The sequence below is a fragment of the Globicephala melas genome, chromosome 13 (genome assembly GCF_963455315.2).
Source record: "Globicephala melas chromosome 13, mGloMel1.2, whole genome shotgun sequence".
Lineage (NCBI taxonomy): Eukaryota > Metazoa > Chordata > Mammalia > Artiodactyla > Delphinidae > Globicephala > Globicephala melas.
Window position 1 is genome coordinate 51,298,924 of NC_083326.1, and position 19,021 is coordinate 51,317,944.

Sequence of the window (19,021 nt, forward strand, 5' to 3'; positions counted from 1 at the left end):
GATGTGTCTATGTTAGGTACTGGTCCTTATTCCTACACAGCATTCCTATAAAGAATGCTGGAGATTGTGAAAAACAGGTCTTTTCTACTGACCTATACATTTGGCTTAATCCTGAGAATTTTTAGTGCTTAACTATGAAAAATATGACATAAAGGAAAATTCAGAAATAGAAACAAACATGTTAAAAGCTCACTTCTCCCACAAACCATTGTTTATTCTCTAGTGTATGCCCTTCTATGTTTTATCCATGTTATATTTTTTACATGATATAAGAAAAATACCCATAGAGTTTTAATATTACTTTTTTTACTTAACAGGATTATTTACTATGTGGTTGCACAGTATTTTTGACATCTTTGTCATGTGAGTATGCTATGATTTATTTGTTTCTATATTAAAAGATTGCTTTTCCTTTTATGCTAATATAAAGAATAACTGCAGTGAATATCTTGACTTTCTTTTAGGTTATTTTCTTGGCTAAGCCCTCTGAAGTGAAATTACTAGAGTAGAGGATATAAATATTTTAATGGTCTTGTTACATATTGCCAAATTGCTTTCTTAAAAGATCATATCACTGTTTACCTCCACCAGCCTGAGGTCTGAGATTGTTGGTCTTACCACATCCTTGCCAGCCCTGTATATTATCACTTAAAATAGAGTATTGTGGCCAATGCAACTGGTGAAAATGACTTTTCATTGTTATTACTTGCATTTTCTTCATTTCTGCAGAGTGGGCCATTCTTCCTTATACTTGCTAACGAGTTACATTTTCTCTTTTGTGGGCAACAGGAGTCTCACAAGCTCATTCACTGGCCCTGCCTCAGAGGAGTATGGTCACTGGCTTTCTTCCCTCTCCCCCACCCATGCATTCACTCATCAGATGCTTATTGAGCCTCTTCAGCAGGCCAGATAGTATGCTAGGCTCTGGGGATAGAATAGGGGAAGAAAGCAAAGATACAATCCCTACCCAAGGAATATACAGTGTAAAGGAAGAGCTTAAATGTTCTCAGTATCTGGTTGGGAGTGGGAAAATCTGCCAGCCAAAGGGTTCCCAACACATTTGGAAAAAGGAGACTGTGCTTTGGTAAAGTAATAATTTGAATATTCATGAGGAACTAAGCTTAGAAAAACCTGCTAGAGGAACTTTTGATTATTCTGACCTCAGAAGTTTAGTGGCTAAAGGACAAATCAAAAACAGAAAGGGACAAACACAGTTACATTTTAGGGACAGTTAAATAATACATTCTAATGGAAACTGTTTTCTAAATGGCTGTCACCCTGGACAGAGGAATTGTAGTTGGGGGGCAAATGGAGACAAAATAGTAAGGCCTGGGTTGAATGTGGCACATCATGAAATATTCTGGACAAACAGAGGGCAGCATGAGAGCTCTAAACTCTTGGAAGGCAAAGGAGAGGAGGCCAAGACATTGTAGGGAAGGGAAAATATGAGTGCTTAGAGATTTCTATCAGGGTTGGCTCTGCCCCTTCCCTTCTTGGAGACGAAAGTCAGCTGTGGGGCTGCATGCTGCAGCTCTATCACCACAGCAACAACCCCACAGCAGATTCAATGCAGTGGGAAATAGAAAAACTCAAAAGGACTGAAACATTACTATTACACCATAGGATCCCTGGCCTATGATACCACTTGTTCTCAAAGTGTAACACTGCATACCATACACATATGTAGTTTGAAAGGGTAAATTTGCCCTTTTTCCCAATGAGATATATCAAAATACAGGTGAGTTCACAAAATATTTATGTATAGTTAAAAAATTAATTATAGGGACTTCCCTGGTGGTGCAGTGGTTAGGAATCCACCTGCCAATGCAGGGGACATGGGTTCGAGCTCTGATCCGGGAAGATCCCACATGCCGCGGAGCAACTAAGCCCACACACCACGACTACTAAGCCTGTGCTCTAGAGCCTGTGAGCCACAACTACTGAGGCTGCGTGCCACAACTACTGAAGCTCTTGCACCTAGAGCCCGTGCTCTGCAACAAGAGAAGCCACCGTAATGAGAAATGAGAAGCCCGCACACCACAACGAAGAGTAGCCCCCACTCGCCACAACTAGAGAAAGCCCACGCGTAGCAGTGAAGACCCAACACAGCCCCAAATAAATAAATAAACAAATTAATTAATTAAAAAAATAATTATAAAGCAAATACCTATGGAAATAACCACTATCCAAGTCAAGGGATAAAAACAAAACAAAACACTGCCAGCAGCCAGTAGCCTCCTTTTTGTTTTTCCCCATCCCTTCTCCTTCCGTCTCCCCAGAGGCAACCACTGTGCTATGTATGTATTCTTAAAATAATTTAGTTTTGCATATTTTTGAACATAACAGAAATATAATCATATTGGATAGAGTCTTCTGTAAGTAGAATTTGTTCAACATTTTGGAAGATTCCTCCATCAGGATGCATGTAGGTATTATTTGTTCATTCTCATTGCCAAACGGTATTTCATTATATAAATACATCATAACCTATCTATCTATTCTATTGTTGATGAACATTTGAGTTGTGTTCAGCTTGTCATTTGCAAAGAACACTACTCTGAAGAGTCTTGTACGTATCTCTTGATGCAAAAGTGTTTCCTTAGGGAGTGGAATAGCTAGGTCATAGGATATGCACGTTTTCTACTTTTCTATGTATTGCTAATTACTTGCAAAGTGGTGCCATCAATTAACACTCCTATTGGCAGCATATGATGGTTTGTGTTGCTTGAAATCTTTGCCAACATCTACTGCTGTCACACTTCAAATCATTGCCAGTTTGGCATGTATATAATGGCATCTCACTGTATTTTTAATGTAATTTCCCTAATTACGAAAGTGGTTAATCATCTTTTCATGTATTTATTGGCCACTTGGATTTCCTCTTGCGTGAGGTACTTGAAGTCTTTGCTCATTTTTCTATTGATGTGTCTTTTCCTTACTGATTCATAGGCATTCTTTATATGTTCTTTGTACTAGTCCTTGGTTAGTTTTACGTATTACATATCTTCTCTCAATTTATAGCTTGATTTTTAACTCTACAGTACCTTCTAAAAACAGTGAAACGTCAGCTTTTTCCTTTGTGATCAGCACCTTTTGTCTCTACTTTTAAGATATCTACAATATCTAAGATATTCTACAATATCTTCTTAAAGCTTGACTGTTTTGCCTGTTGCATTTGGATCCTCCAGCTACCTGAAATTGATTTTTGTGTATAGAGTGAAATAGGGGTCCAGTTTTATTGTTCTTCCACATAGTATATCCAACTTCTAAGGACCATTTGTTGAAAGAAAAGGTTCTGCTGATGTTCAAGTCACTCTATACCCACATGTTACATGAATCTGTCTGGGGACTTTCTATTCTGTTCTGCTGCTCTGTGTCTATCCCTGTGCCAACTCCACTCTGTCTTTATTAGTAAAGCCTCATGAGCTTGATATATGATAGGGCAAGTCCTTTCATTGCTATTGTTCTTCCTTCTTTAATACACAAGCATTAGATGGTAAGGGGCTTACATTATTTTAAGCCTACAGTGGTTCATCCAGAGGAAAATCCCATTTCATGGACAATACATGGCTCCAATAACAGGGCCAACTTCTCCATTAGGCATAGAAGTCAGTGCCTTGGGTCCACAGTACTCCTAGGGGTTCATGAAAACGTTTTAATTTCTTTTAAAATCATAAGAAATGTTTTAATTTCTTTTTGTTGAACAAAGTATTGTAGCATATAGTATTAATATATTCATCTTTATACCAACACAGTCATAAAATACAATTTTAAATACTTTAGGCAAATGTGCCCAGGGCCTAAGAAAGTCATAAAGTCATATCAGGTCCTGCCTGATAGCATCTTCTTAAAAATTAGTCACACGGGCAGAGTTTAGGTGGCTCATCCCTGTCCTGCCCTACGGGCTAATTTTTCCTCCTAATGGTAGATGAGCATACCATCTTCATTTGGAAAAAGAGTACACACCAGTAAGTTAACAATCCCCCAAATGCTAATTTAAAATGTAAATAAAAATGGAATTCAAATGATGTTTATTGGGAATTCCCTGGCAATCCAGTGGTTAGAACTCCATGCTTCCACTGCAGGGGGCCACAGGTTCAATCCTGGTTGGGGAACTAAGATCCCACATGCCGCGAGGTGCAGCCAAAAAAGAAAAAACATCAACAACAACAAAAAAACACCATTTATTTCCAGGCATTTGCCAGGTACTAGGGGGTATAGGGATAAACAAAATGAACTTACAGTTTCTAGCATATAAGAGAATACAGATGGTTAACAAATTATTATAATTGGGAGAATGGCACACAAATAGAAGTATAGTAGCAAGGCTGAGCTAATTCTTAGTTGTAAAATAGGTATTGTTATTTTTAGTTGTACAAATGAGAAAACCAAGACATAGAACAATTGAGTGGCTCATCCCAAGCCTCAGCCAATATACATCAGGGGCAGTATTTGAATACCAAGACTCTGACTCCAAGTCCTGTGCAGTTTACCATCTGGTCTGAAACAGTGCTCATTCTGTAGTAGACACTCAATAAATTAGACTGGATTCAAATGAGGGAGAAAGGTTGCCACTCCAGAGGATTTTACCTTTCTCTTAGAGCAGCTTTTTAATCTTTCCTCCCCAACCCCCAGCTTTATTAAGGTATATTTTACTTATCATAGAATATACCCAATTCAAGTGCACAGTTCAATGATTTCTAGTAACTTGACCAAGTGGTGCAACCATCACCATGAATCAGTTTTAGAACATTTTTGTCCCCCAGCAAGAAACCTCATGCCCACTTTCAGTTAATTTTCATTCCCACCCCTTGCCCCAGGCAACCACTATTCTATTTCCTGTCTCTATAAATTTGCTTTTTCTGGACATTTCATTAAATGAAATCATATAATATGTGGTCTCTTCTGTCTAGTTTCTTTCACTTAGCATAATGTTTTTGTTTTGTTCTGTTTTTTGGCCATAGCTTGAGGCATGTGGGATCTTAGTTCCCCGATCAGGGATCGAACTCAAGCCCCCTGCGGTGGAATCTCGGAGTTTCAACCACTGGGCTGCCAGGGAATTCTCAGCATAAAGTTTTTGAAGTTCATTCATGGTGTAGCATGTGTCAATAGTTTGTTCCTTATTATTGCTGCATGGTATTCCATTGTATGGATACACAATTTTGTCTATCCATTCACGAGTAGATTGACATTTAGGTTGTTTCCAGTTTTCGACTGTAATGAATAATGCTGCTATATGAACATTTGTATATAAGTTTTTGTGAGGACACGTGCCTTTATTTCTCCTGGGGAGATAGAATTAATATCTTATTATGGTTTTGATTTGTATTTCCCTAACAGCTAATGATGTTGAGCATCTTTTCATGTGATTATTGGCCATTTGTGTATGTTCTCTGAAGAAATCTCTATTCCAAATCTTTTGCCCATGTTTTGATTGGATGGTCATCTTATGACTGAGTTGTAAGAGTTCTTTGTAAATTCTGGATACAAATCCTTTATTAAATATGTGTTTTGCAAGTATTTTTCTAGTCCATCATTGTCTTTTCATTTTCTTAATGTTGCTTTTTGAAGTGTAAAAGTTTTGAATTTTGATGAGGTCAATGAAATTCACTGACAAAAAGACAGTCTGTTCAATAGATGGTGCTGGGACAATTGGATATCCACATGCAAAAAGATGAATTTAGATGCTCACCTCACACCACACACAAAAATTAACTCAACATGACTCACAGACTTTAATGAAAGAGATAAAACAATAAAACTTTTAGACAAAAAAACGTGGAAGAGAAACTTTCAAGATCTTGGGTTAGGCAAAGGTTTTTTTCATCTATTCCTTTTTTCTTTTTCCCCCTTTTTTTTTTGTCCATGCCACGCAGCTTCTGGGATCTTAGTTCCCCGACCAGGGATTGAACCTGGGCCCTCGGCAGTGAAAGTGCAGAGTCCCAACCACTGGACCACCAAGGAATTCCCATTTTTTCACCTGTTCTTGAATTCTTGTCCTTATTAAACACAATACATGTACGTGTATATGTCTGTATGTGGTATGTCTGTGTAATGTAGGTAGATAACTATGTAGCCACCTTCGGTCAAAATCATAAAATATTTTACCAGGATTGTTGGCTAAAATTTGAATGATCAATCACACAAATATGTTGAAGGAAAATATGCAAAATATAAGTGGCAAGCCAGCTAGAACAGAACATCCAGAGCTTGGCAGTTGGAATGTGAGACAAAGCTGTGCAAATAGTAAATTAATCCCCTCTTCAAATACTTGGCAACATGTGTACCTACATTTCAGGCTAAGAAATGTTGATTACAGGCAGTCACTGATTGTAGATTAAGAAGGGTACAATCTCCTACAGGAGGGTGAATCTATCTGCTAAGATGCTGCATACGCTAATGTTTGAAATGATATAATAGGCTAAGGTAAAATTCTTACAGTCTATTACTTTCAAAATACATAGGAAAATTATTACTGAAGATTCCATAATTTGTCAAGAAGAAAGTTTTAGACACAAAGCTTTACTTCTAAAGGCACTATATTCTGTTAAATTCTCTGGATTGCACCTAAAATTAATAGGTAATTTCATGGTCAAATTACCATTCTCACCCCAACAAGGGATACACAAGAATACTGGCATAGCACTTGGCCACTTGTGTCCACTGTGAGTCAGTCAGTGTCTTGCCTGTGTCCCTTCGTGGCAACTAAAGGAGGCTTTGCTAAGCCTGAATCTTGAATTCCTCTATTCAGAGCAATATTCATTTTCCAAATATATTTCTGCATAATCAAAAGTGCTTATTAACATTTCATTACTTCTTACTAACATTTCAGTATCTTTTCATTTTTTTCAGGTACAACTGGTTATTTATATATATTCACCTGTCCCTCTTAGAAAAGGTAACATGTTTTATCATTCTTTTATCCCTTATATGAGTGGTTTTTAAGTCATTGGAGCCAGTAGTCAAGTACTGGAACCCTGCCTTACAGCCTCTGACAAGGGTCTGAGAACATAATAAACACTTGGTAAGTTTTTGTTGGAATGAAGTAAATATTCATCACGAATACTGTAATTTTTAAATTGCATTTCATTAGCCCCAAGTTCTAATGGCAGAAAATATACTACAGAATCAATCAAATTCTAGGAGAGACATCACTGTAATGAAAACTAATCTTTCAATGCCAAGAGCCCAATACCAATTTTTTCTTTCTTCAATACCTAGTGACATGATGTTCTCTCATTTATTCTAAACGAGAATTTAGAATATTCTCTTTCCTCTTAAATTACAGCCTCTATGTAAATCTCTTGAGCAGTTTAAAAGTTAGATTTCTAAAATCCAGGATGAAGTGGATTTAGCTGAGTACAGACACATAGCAAGAAGTGCCCCAGATAAAGTTAGCTTTATTATCACTACAGTTGTTCACATAGTCTAATAATCACTTCCATCTTGAAAATAAGTGCAAACGATTTACCAGCTCATTAAAATTTGACATAAATTTGGAAGAGGATGCTAAGTAGTGAAATGAATAAAGACACCTTTTTTTCCAACTTGTTGTGTTTGAGTGGATACTGGCAAAGCACATATGCTATGAAGTTTGTGGGTAAAGTAGCACTTCTCAAAAAACAAGTGAACTGAAAAAAAAATTCACAAATTCTTTTAAAATACTTTTCTTCTTGCCTAAGATATAACCTAGACTGGTTCTGAGTAATTTTCTCAAATACTATCTGCAGTGATCTTTTCAGTTACAGCCCTCCAGGCTTTCAGCCACCTGGAAACATTAAGTCCCCCTGGAGTCTTATCCTGACCTGAGTTCAGGCCTCTATACTGGAGGAATTTTCAGAAGCTTTAGACTAGTAACTTATCTGCTCAGTATCAGGTCAGCCACTCTGCTGATCCAGCTCCGATACTGTAACCTAGTTTCAGGCACTAAAATTTTATCTGGTTATTTGTAACCAAGCTCCTATCTTGTACCACCTGAAACTAGGTCCTAGATTCTTCCGCTGTGATCCTTCGTCCTACTTTGGGACTTTACTTTGTATCCAAGTTGGTGTAATACTCCCTATACTGTCGAGCAAGCCTAGTTAGAGCCCTACTGTAGAATTCCAGTCTTCATGAATATGTCCCCAATACATGCCACCTGATGGCTATGATGCAGACTTCTCTCACATCTGTGTTTCTACTTATTGCCTCCTGTCAGACTCCTCTAGAAACAGGCCCTATGCTTGAACTAAATTCCCTACCAACTGTCAGTTCCTTTTTCCATGCCTTGCCTAGCATTGGCAGGGCTGTCGGGATTTTGGGTCCTGCTCCTCCACAGACTGATCCATCTCAATGCTGAGTTCTAATTCTAATAGTAACTCAATACCGCTATTGAAAAATAGGTCTGTTCAAACCATCCAACAGTAAGTTTAAAATGCCTCATTAAATATACATCTGCCACTTGAAAGTCCAAAAGAAAATACCCAATACCTGTCTGAATGAATCCTGATTTGTATCCATTAGTTGTGCCATTTTCTGGGGCCACGGTTGATGACACTGAAGAGTTTGGTTTAATAGAGTGGCAAATGGTAGAGGATTGTCGGCTTCTACATTCTAGAAAGGAGTAAGAATCACATTATGTAAGGAAAACAATATTCTGTTAAAACAGGTGAGGGAGACACAATCCATAAAATCTCTAAAATAAACTGCTGTTCCTCAAGTGGCAGCACGTTCTTCAACAGAGATCCCCCTTCCCCAACCTTGACTCCAATAGAATGTTCAAGCTGGTGAACACAATTCGTCTTCCTAGAGCCAAATGTCATGTTTGGAAGGCAAAGAAATAGTTACAAAGAACAATTAGACATTTGTTCCTCACAGACTAGTTCCCAGGAGAAAAATTACTCATAACCTATATAGTCATGTTAGTTTCATGGGTAATACTGAGGTTAAAATATCAATAATTTATAAAAACCAAATAAGCTTTCAAGCACCAGTTAACCTTCTGTCCAGGATTGATTTACGTGTAGAATAGTAATCTAGAGTCCTTCTAGGCTGCCTTCAACCCTCTCTACTCAACCTTAATTTACGTCCAGAAACAGAAGCAAAGAAAATATTATACACAGAGGAGAAAAATTAGAAATTCTTATTATTCTCAGTTCTTATTAGAGGAAATAGGTAGACAATATTCAAGGTACTTACTGATCATACAAAACTAAGCTTCATTTTAAATGAGCCAATATTACTTGAGGCTTTGGTGTAATATTTTAATAATACTTTGTACTGATTCAGGTAGATAGCAAATACTGTGACAACCTGTGTCACAGGTTTTCGGGGCTCTAACTTCCAACCAAATTATACTGTATGTTGTACTATAATAGTCTTTAAAGGTAGCATGTGAAAAAGAAACATAAATGGTTGTAAATGACAAAGTTAATTATAGTGGGTCCTTTAGAGAATTTCCAAGTTTATTGGATACATGCAAAAGTTAGAGGCAGTTTTCTATAATCTTCTATCTATGACGTTCCTTGAAGAGCTACTGTATTTTGACTGAAAAGGATATCTCCACGTTATGTATATTATATACAAATATGTAGTTTGATAGGTATGTACATATATACAATTCCAATTCCAAAACAGAATGACTATAAATGTGAGGCTCCAGAAGCCACCCAGGATCATTGTGTCACAAACTATTTCACAAATGTTATTATTTACCAGAAAGGTGAATTGTCACTGAGCACTAAATAAGAACTTAAAAATATTTTATGCAACCAAAACAAAAGCTAAAAAAAGGCAGTTAAAAGGCAGGGAGGTGATACCTATCCTATTTTTACTCTTTTATTAGGGTTCATGACATTTAAAATGATTTTTCTAGAGGAAAAGTCTTTAGACTTTATCAGGATAAAGAGTTATCTATAATTTACCACGCTTACAATTTAGTGGTCACAGCACTGATCACAGTCCTGATGATCCCTGCCTCAGAACATGTAGCCATTTCCTAAGGAGTTATATAATCTCTCCTCAAATGCAACCAGGAGTCATTATGGTGAAGGATTCGGAAACAAATCTTCAGTTGTAATTTGGATTTACTATGCTATTTTTCATGGTCAGGCCAAAATCTTTCACAAACAGAAATATTAAAGACAATTATTCTATTGTCTTTAACAATATAATAATATTAATAATGGAGGGGAAATCTCAGCATCTAAGAAACTGCTCATAAGAATTAGATGTCCCACTGCATTAAACAATGTACAGAACTTGTGGCAACTCCTATCAACCACAAGATGATGTGACATTTCAACTGGATTCATTTTCAAAAATAAGTTTAAGTTCTTCCTAACTGAAGAGAAACAAAACTTTGTCAACTTAATACTGCCTTTTCCCAGGTATGATGAAGAGAGCATTATTTATTCCAAAGTTTGCTTAGTTCTAATAGAAAAATGAAGACTCAAGAATTACCAAAGACCCTAAAAAAAGTAGAAAGAGCATCTGACCAGGAAACTGACACTTTGAAGTCCTCTCTAAATGACAGAAGAGCTAGAAAGAGCCCATTTTTCCCCAAGAGCTGTATTCCACACCCCTAAGTGACAAATACAAGGAGAAATACCCTTTCCCAAATTTCAATAGTTTCTGTTAAAAACAAAAAGGAGCAAGTCAAATAACCTGCCAGAGGGCTTTACATTTTTGGATTGTCTTCTGAACTTGGGATATTTATCTATTCCACACCTGGATTCTGAACCCCGTATGGGTCACTTGTCAATACTATCGTAACATCCACATTCCCTTCCCGTTCCCTCCCAGAAGCTGACGCTACCTTTCCAGCAGATAAGAGGTCCCTTCGACAGTACACCCTGGGAGCTTCTGACTAGGTAGTACTTTAAGTGCTTCTGCTTCTTTGGCTGGGTGGTGAGCTTCAAGTTTATGTGGTTGGAAAATTCCGTGAAATACCGAAATCCTCTTTCTCCACAGCCGATACAGTTTCCAGAAAACCCTAAAAGGAAGAAAAACAAAGTTACTGGTGGCCTTGTTTGTTGTTACAATACTTTCACATATAAAAAACACAGAAATATTCACTCTTTGGCTTGACAACTTCCTAATTTTGAGGAAATAATTCAAAGGAAAAAAAACATGTACAACAATTTAGCAGTTATTTTATAACAGTGAAAGACTGAAAATAATTTTTAAATGCTCTAAAAGGATAATGGTTAAGGAAATAGAATAGATAGTATCATATGATAGAATTTATATAGTTAACATAAAAAATTCTGGTCCTAGAGATATCTATTATTTCTTCCTTACATATTCCCTTCTTAACCTACTGGCTCTGGTTCTCCACCCGACCCACCATGTGGACTTAACTCCATAGGCACAATTGATTAGACTGTGGATCAATATTTGACCCAATCTAGGATAGTCAGAGTCTCTCTCCTGGAATGCTGAAATAAATACAAAAAGAATCAGTCATATGGTACTGGACCCTGGATATGTAAGGTTTTGTAAAACTGGAACCCAAGTCAGGGCTATGCCATCTAGGGTATGGGAGAGAGCATACTGAGAATTGTGAAGAGGAAGCTGGTCTCCAGATAGGAGAGCACGAACAGAGACGTATAAACTCAGGGCATTGTTAGCTTCCTAGTTTCTATGAGATCTAGGGAACACAAGTTCCCTAAGGGTCCCATTTCCTCTCTGTTCAACCCCTCTTTATTCAAACTAGCTCATTATTCCTTAGACTTAACATCAAACAATTCTCACTCAGATTAATCAAACAAAATAAGACTTTCAGTGATCTTCTTGGAACAGAGGACATGGCAAGAAGAAGAAATGGAGAAGGATGGGAGGATGAGAGGTCATGCTTTGCTTGATTGGAAATCAAATTTTCAATCTCCCTTATTACACAGAAGAAAAGTGGATAGTAAGAGAGTGAGTTCTTCTGGTTGTGAGTTATGAGGACATAACATATGTATGGCCATATTGGCAAATAAGGGCATTCCAAATTTCATAAACACAATATCTCTATATACAAATAACTAAATGAAAATAAATTCACTTATGGAATAATACACTCTTTTAAAACCACCAAACCAACCTGTTTCATAATTAACAAAGATACATAAGGAGAATAGAGAAAGACCATGAGGATTAAAGACAAAATATCTCACAATGTCCCAATCTCAGGATGCTGACAATCAATTCAGTACATTTAGAAATGGGCATTCCAATTTATTATTATTTATTCAATAATTTTTTATTGAGCACCTACCTACATGCCAAGCATTTTGCTAAACATTGGAAAAACAGTGGTGAACAAGAGATAGTCCCAACTTCTGGTCAGTTACATAAAATTAGTAATTCTATATAATTAGCTTATTACCATCATTTTATAGAACTATAAACATCAATATAATTTCATAAATTATTTAAAACATATTCAGAGATGGATTGCATTTGAGAGCATTTGGCTATTTGTCTAATACCTTGGAGCTGTAAGCCAAAAAAAGGAAGATGTCAATAACTGCCTAGTTTACCAAATTTCTAAAGCCAACCATCCATCTAACCATTCATCCACCCGTCCACCCGTCCACGCATCCATGAATGCATGCATCCATCCACTAATGCATGCATCTATCCACCTGTCCATCCATCCACCCAACAAATATCTGTACTCTACTATGTGCTAGGCACTATTTCAGGTACCAGGTTTTTAGCACTGAACAAGGAAGACAAAACCACTGCCTCCACAGAACTTACTTTCTGATGTGATCATTATGCCTTGATAGAAAACTGGCTGACCTATGAGGCAGATGCAACATACCCAAAACACAATAAAACTAAGAACCTTCATCTGAAATAGAGACAGTGCCAAAAAATGAGGCTTATCTGATAGGTCCAAGTAGTTCATCAAAGATTAATGTGAGAATTAGAATTAACAAATTACTGGGGTTAGATTTTATCTTTTATCTTTTCCTCTACCTGTTTTCTGAGGTGAAAAGCAAGACTTGAGTATGAAGAGGGAGAAAAGCAATGGATCTGGATAATCTTCAAAGAAGAGAAACTTCACAGTAATGATGAGAATTAGCAATATAAAAGAGTAAGAACTTTAGAGTCCATTTTTAAAACTCTGTATAGTTTCTGTATTAACTTTGGTTCAAGAGAGACTTTATCTGCTCAAAGTTCTTGCTGTCACTATCACAATAAATAATATCTCTTACAGCCAAATTACCTTTCTAGTTTTTCTAGCAATCAGGTCTTCGAATCGCAAGGCAGATTTGGGGCATATGTGTGGCCAAGTGATCAATTTATTTTAAAATCAATTCCCCCACAGTCTTTGGAATCTGCGTAATTTATATAAAAATTTAGACAAATTGATATTGGAGTCCACAGGGATTCTAGAATATTTTAAGCTTAAAAAATTTTCCCCCTATATCTTTTTAAAATTTTATTTGTTTTTATTTGTTTTTTTTTTTTTTGTCCACACCGTGCAGCTTGTCAGATCTTAGTTCCCCAACCAGGGATCGAACCCAGCCCCTCTTCAGTGAAAGCACGGAGTCCTAACCACTGGACCACCAGGGAATTCCCTCCACTATATCTTAATGCGTACTAAAATCAACATCATAAGTAAGAACTGTTAGATGAATATTAACTTTTTGACAATAGAGTAATGAACATATAAAAATCTCATTGTGCTTGTTCAAGAGAAAACTTTTACCATTTTACTGTACTACACTTTCACTTGGAGAAGTGGTTAATAAAAAATTATGAACAAAGTTCCTTGTCTATAAGGGTATTTAATAAATATGACAGAATGGCAGAATAATTACCATTTAAAGAGCAAGTACTATATGCCAGGCACTGTGCTATTGGGTACCTTATAAACATCATCTGTTTGATCTTTATAATCCTGCCAGGTGGGCATTATTGCCTCCTTTATATAGATGAGGAATCTGAGACTTCAAGAAGATAAGTAGCTTGCCCAAGTTCTTAAAGTGCTAACTAGAAAATCTGGGATTTAAACCCAGTTCCAATTCCAAAGCCCATGCTCTTTGGTTTCATATTCCCAATTACAAAGGATTATAAAATCTATTATTCTGATGGTGTTTTCTGTGTGAGTCCCATGATGTATTCTAAGAGGATTCCTCTAGTCATGAAGAATCATTGAGCAAAAAGACATTATAAGAGATTTTTCTATGTCTTCAGTCAGAGCCACATATGAACTGTTCCATTCGATAAAACTTTGATGCTTTTAGAGGGCTTAAAAGAAGTTTCCCAAAGTTGTTCTACCAGAGCCAACTAGGTTCTTAGCTCTGTGATGCAAAAGACTATGTCTTATCATTAGTGTGCCCACATATCATAACCTAACGTGATTTTGGGAACAAATACTGTTGAATGAATGAATGAACAAACGAATCCTTGTATCTTCTTTGCTAATTTAGTCCAATGTATAAACTTTACCGTCAGGTGTCTATATTAAACCATCTGCTCAATTTCACTGAAAGAAAAAAAATGGATATTTTAACAAATGAGAGCCTATGAAAATGAAAATTACCACTTCTTTTCCTATGAACCAAGAGAAGGCTTTGAACTGTAGTTTAAGGAACGTTTATTAACCATGTGCAGGATCACTTTCTGACTCAAGATATTGATCTATGTATTTCTAGACTTTCTGATGATGCTTTATAACTTGGAAGAATGTGTCAGGCTAAACAAACACACAGCTCACTGTAAATACAATTCTTGAATTCTTTGCCCTCTCCTTTCTTCTTCGTTTTTACTGATATTCTTGCTGAGGACATGTACCTGATTCTATCTACAGGAACAAATTCTGAGAAACAAAAGCAACTCCAGAGAAACACAGCAGCAAAAAAAAGTAACAAACCTCACATGCCCTCTTCTTTCTTTCTTTTTCTTTCTTTCCTTCTTTCTTTCTTTCCTCCCTCCCTCCCTCCCTCCCTCCCTTCCTTTCTTTCTTTTTCTTTAGGCCACGCCACATGGCAGGCATGCGGGATTTTAGTTCCCCAACCAGGGATCGAACCTGTGCCCCCTGCAGTGGAAGTGAAGAATCTTAACCACTGGGCTGCCAGGGAAGTCCTTACATGCCCTCTTATTTGCCTTTTTAATTATTAAAAGTTAATTTAAGGGGTTTGAATCAAGATAGCAGAGTAAGAGGATGTGGAGCTCACCTCCCCCATGAACACATCAAAAATACATCTACATGTGGAACAATTATCACTGAAAACGAACTGGAAACTGGCAGGACTCCTGTACAACCAAGGCTGTAGTGATCAGGTCGAGACCTGTGCCCCTAGAAGAAGACTCAGAGAAAAATAGAGATTATGTGGGTGGACACCCACCCTGTGGAGTGAGTGGTCTGAGCCACAGACTGAGTGCCCCAGTCCTGGGGTTTTACATGGAGGAGACAATCCCACTTGGCTGGTTGGAGGGCCACTGAGACAAACAGGAGGGCCGAGGGAAGCCTAGACTACGCTCATGAGGAGTGTGCACGCTGGCTTGCCCCCAAGCAAGGTGGAGAGAGGTCTGCTCTAGCAGCTGCCGGGTTTCTCACAACCTCCTTGCCAGGCACCCCAGTCCAAGCTGAGCGAAAGCTCTGGTGCTGCTCACTCCATGCCACAGTGTGGGATATAGAGGTGACCTGGTGCCACAGTGGCGTCTGAGTGGGTGGGTAGCAGCCATCACTTACTCAAGCAGCACGTCAGAAGCGTTCCAGATCTCTGACGCAGCTGTTCCACCATAGCCCATCCCCTGATACACACTGAGACTCCATGTGGGTCCCACTTGCACTGCAGAACCTGGGGGCAGTGATCGGCTGTGAGGGACAAAGGGGACTTGCCCCAGAGGCTGCATTTGAGTGGAGCTGCAGGTAACTACACAGGCAGTGCATCAGACCTCTGTCTGTGGCCGACATGAGCCAAGAGGCTGCACAGGCTCCACTTGCTTCAGCCCTCCACCCCTCTGGGGCAAGGGTCCCCACACAGGGAGAGGAAAAAACACATACTTACAGGGAAAAGAGCCAGCATGAGCCCGACCCTCAGGGCTTCTGCTCCAGCAACTTGGGGTCAGACTCTGCCCCCGATACAGTGGTGATGGCCACCAAGCAGAGGGGAAGCCCTGTCTCACACCCAACTTCAGCTCTAGCCACTCCATCTCCAGCCCCACCTCCTACCTATGTGACAGCTGCCAGCACACCCTGAGGAAGGATGTGACTTGCATCCACATCAAATCCAGCTCTCCCAGCAAAGGCATAGGCCACATGCAGTCTGTATAGGGATGCTCCCACATAAGGACACCCCTTCAAGACTGAAATAAGTAACTGTTTCACCTGAATTCATAGAGGCAGGGAAAGCTGAGCAAAACAAAAAGACAGAGGAACTACTCTCAATTGAAAGAGCAAGAGTAAACCCCTGAAAAAATAAACAACAAGACAGAAATAAACAATTTACCAGATAAAGAATTCAAAGCATTGGTAACAAAAATATTAACTGAATTAGGGAAAAGAATTGATGTACACAGTAAACACTTTAACAAGGAACTAGAAAATATAAAAAAGACCCAATCAGAAATAAAGAACTCAATAGCTGAAATAAAAAACACACTAGAAGGAATGAATAGGAGACTAAGATACAGAAGAACGCATAAGTGATCTGGAAGATAGAGTAATGGAAATCACACAATCAGAACAACAAAAAAGGAAAACAAATTTTAAAAAATGAAAACAATTTAAGAGATCTCTAGGATATAATTAAGTATACCAACATTGTCATTATAGGGGTCCCAGAAGGAGAAGAGAGAAGGGGATCAAAAACGTATTTGAGTTAATTATGACAAAACTTCTCAAACCTGAAGATGGAAACAGATATCCAGCTTCAGGAAACACAGAGAGTCCAAAAAGCGATGAACCCAAACAGACCCACAGCAAGACATGTAATTAATATGACAAAAGTTAAAGATAGAGAATTCTAAAAGCAGCAAGAGAAAAACAAAGAGTCATATACAAGGGAATCCCCATAAGGCTGTCAGATGATTTCTTTGTAGAAACTTCACAGGCCAGAAGGAAGTGGCATAATATATTCAAAGTGCTGAAAGGGAAAAACCTGCAACCTAGGATACCAGCAAGAATATCATTTGGAATAGAAGGAGAGATAAAGAACTGCTTAGACAAGCAAAAACTAAGAGTTTGTCAATATTGAACCTACCCTAAAAGAAATGTTAAAGGGTTTTCTAAAGTAGAAAAGAAGTAAAAATCTATAGAAAATGGAAAATCCCACTAGGAAAGGCAAATATATAGTAAGAACTGAGGATCAACCACTTAAATAAGCCAATACAAATATTAAAAGACAAAAAATTGTAAAAGACAAAAAATTGTAAAAACTGTAACTACAATAAATGGTTAAGGGATAAACACATGAAGATGTAAAATATGACATTAAAAACACAAAATGTGTGGGAGGGGGGTAAAAAAAGTAGATCTTTTAGAATACGTTTGAATTTAAATGACGACCAGTTTAAAACAGTAGATATACTTACAGGTCAACATATATGAACCCAGTGGTAACCACAAATCAGAAACCTACTAGAGATACACAAAAACTGAAAAGAAAGGAACTACTGAAGAAAATCATCAAACCACAAGGGAAGAAACAAAAGGAAGAAGAAATGAACAGAGAAGAACTGTAAAAACAACCAGAAAACAAGTAATAAAATGGCCATAAGTACATAACTATCAATAGTTACTTTAAATGTCAATGGACTAAATGCTCCAGTCAAAAGACAAAGGGTAAAAAAATAATGATAACAAGAGCCAAACTTATAGTAATAGAGAGTAGAATGGTGGTTACCAGAGGCTAGGATTGGGGGGGAAAGGGCAGATTAAAAAAATAAGGAAAAATGGTGGTTGTCAGGGGTTAGAGGGAGGGAGTAATGGGGAGTTAGTGTTGAATGGGTACAGAGTTTCAGTTTTGCAGGATGGAAAGAGTTCTGTGGTTGGATGGTGGTGATGCTTGCACAGCAAGATGAATGTACTTAATACCACTGAACTGTACACTTAAAATGGTTAAGGCGGTACATTTTATGTTATGTGTATTTTACCACAATAAAAAATTGGACACACAGAAAAGACATAGGGTGACTGACTGGATTAAAAAATATGACCTTTTTATATGCTGCTTACAAGAGACTCATTTCAGAGCTAAAGACACACACAGAGTTTAAGTGAGGGGATGAAAAAAGATATTTCAGCAAACAAAACTGACAAGAAAGCAGGGGTAGTAATACTTACATGAGACAAAATAGACTTTAATACAAAGGCTATAACACACAAAAGACAAAGAAGGGCATAATATAATAAAAGGATCAATACAAGAGGAGGATATTACACTATTTAACATATATGCACCCAATACAGGAGCACCTAAATATATTAAGAAAATACTAACAGACATAAAAGGAGAAATCAACAATAACACAGTAATAGTAAGGGACTTTAACACCCCACTTACATCAATGGACAGACCATCCAGACGGAAAATCAATAAGGCAACACAACAGACCAACTGGACTTAGTAGATATCTACAGGACATTACATCCAAAAACAGCACAGTACAAATTCTTTTCAAGTGCACATGGAATGTGCTCCAGCAAAGATCACGTGCTAGGCCACAAAACAAGTCTCAACTAATTTAAGAGAACAGAAATTATATCAAGCATTTTTTTCCAAGCACAACAGTATAAAACTAGAAATCAATTACAGATAGAAAAATGGGAAAAGAACAAACACATAGAGACTAAACAACATGCTACTAAAAACCAATGGGTCAATGAAGAAATCAAAGAGGAAATCAGAAAATACCTCAAGACAAATGTAAGTGGAAACACAGCACTCCAAAATCTATGGGATGCAGCAAAAGCAGTTCTAATAGAGAAGTTTATGGCAATACAGGCCTTCCTCAAGAAACAAGAAACATGTGAAATAAACAACCTAACCTACCACCAAAAGGAATTAGAACAAACAAAGCCCAAAATCAGCAC

General features: G+C 37.6%; 1 protein-coding gene across 5 annotated transcripts in view; it reads right to left on the bottom strand.

The window, feature by feature from the left end:
- The window catches only part of GREB1L (GREB1 like retinoic acid receptor coactivator), a 262,317-nt gene that overhangs the window by 90,123 nt on the left and 153,173 nt on the right, over positions 1 to 19,021 (bottom strand). For all 5 annotated transcript variants that reach the window (XM_030842585.2, XM_030842584.2, XM_060310347.1 and 2 more), the window contains exons 6-7: positions 10,796 to 10,972; positions 8,470 to 8,592 (exon numbers count right to left, since the gene is read on the bottom strand). In XM_030842585.2, the coding sequence (XP_030698445.1) occupies positions 8,470 to 8,592; positions 10,796 to 10,972 (300 nt within the window). The remainder of the gene's footprint in view (positions 1 to 8,469; positions 8,593 to 10,795; positions 10,973 to 19,021) is intronic.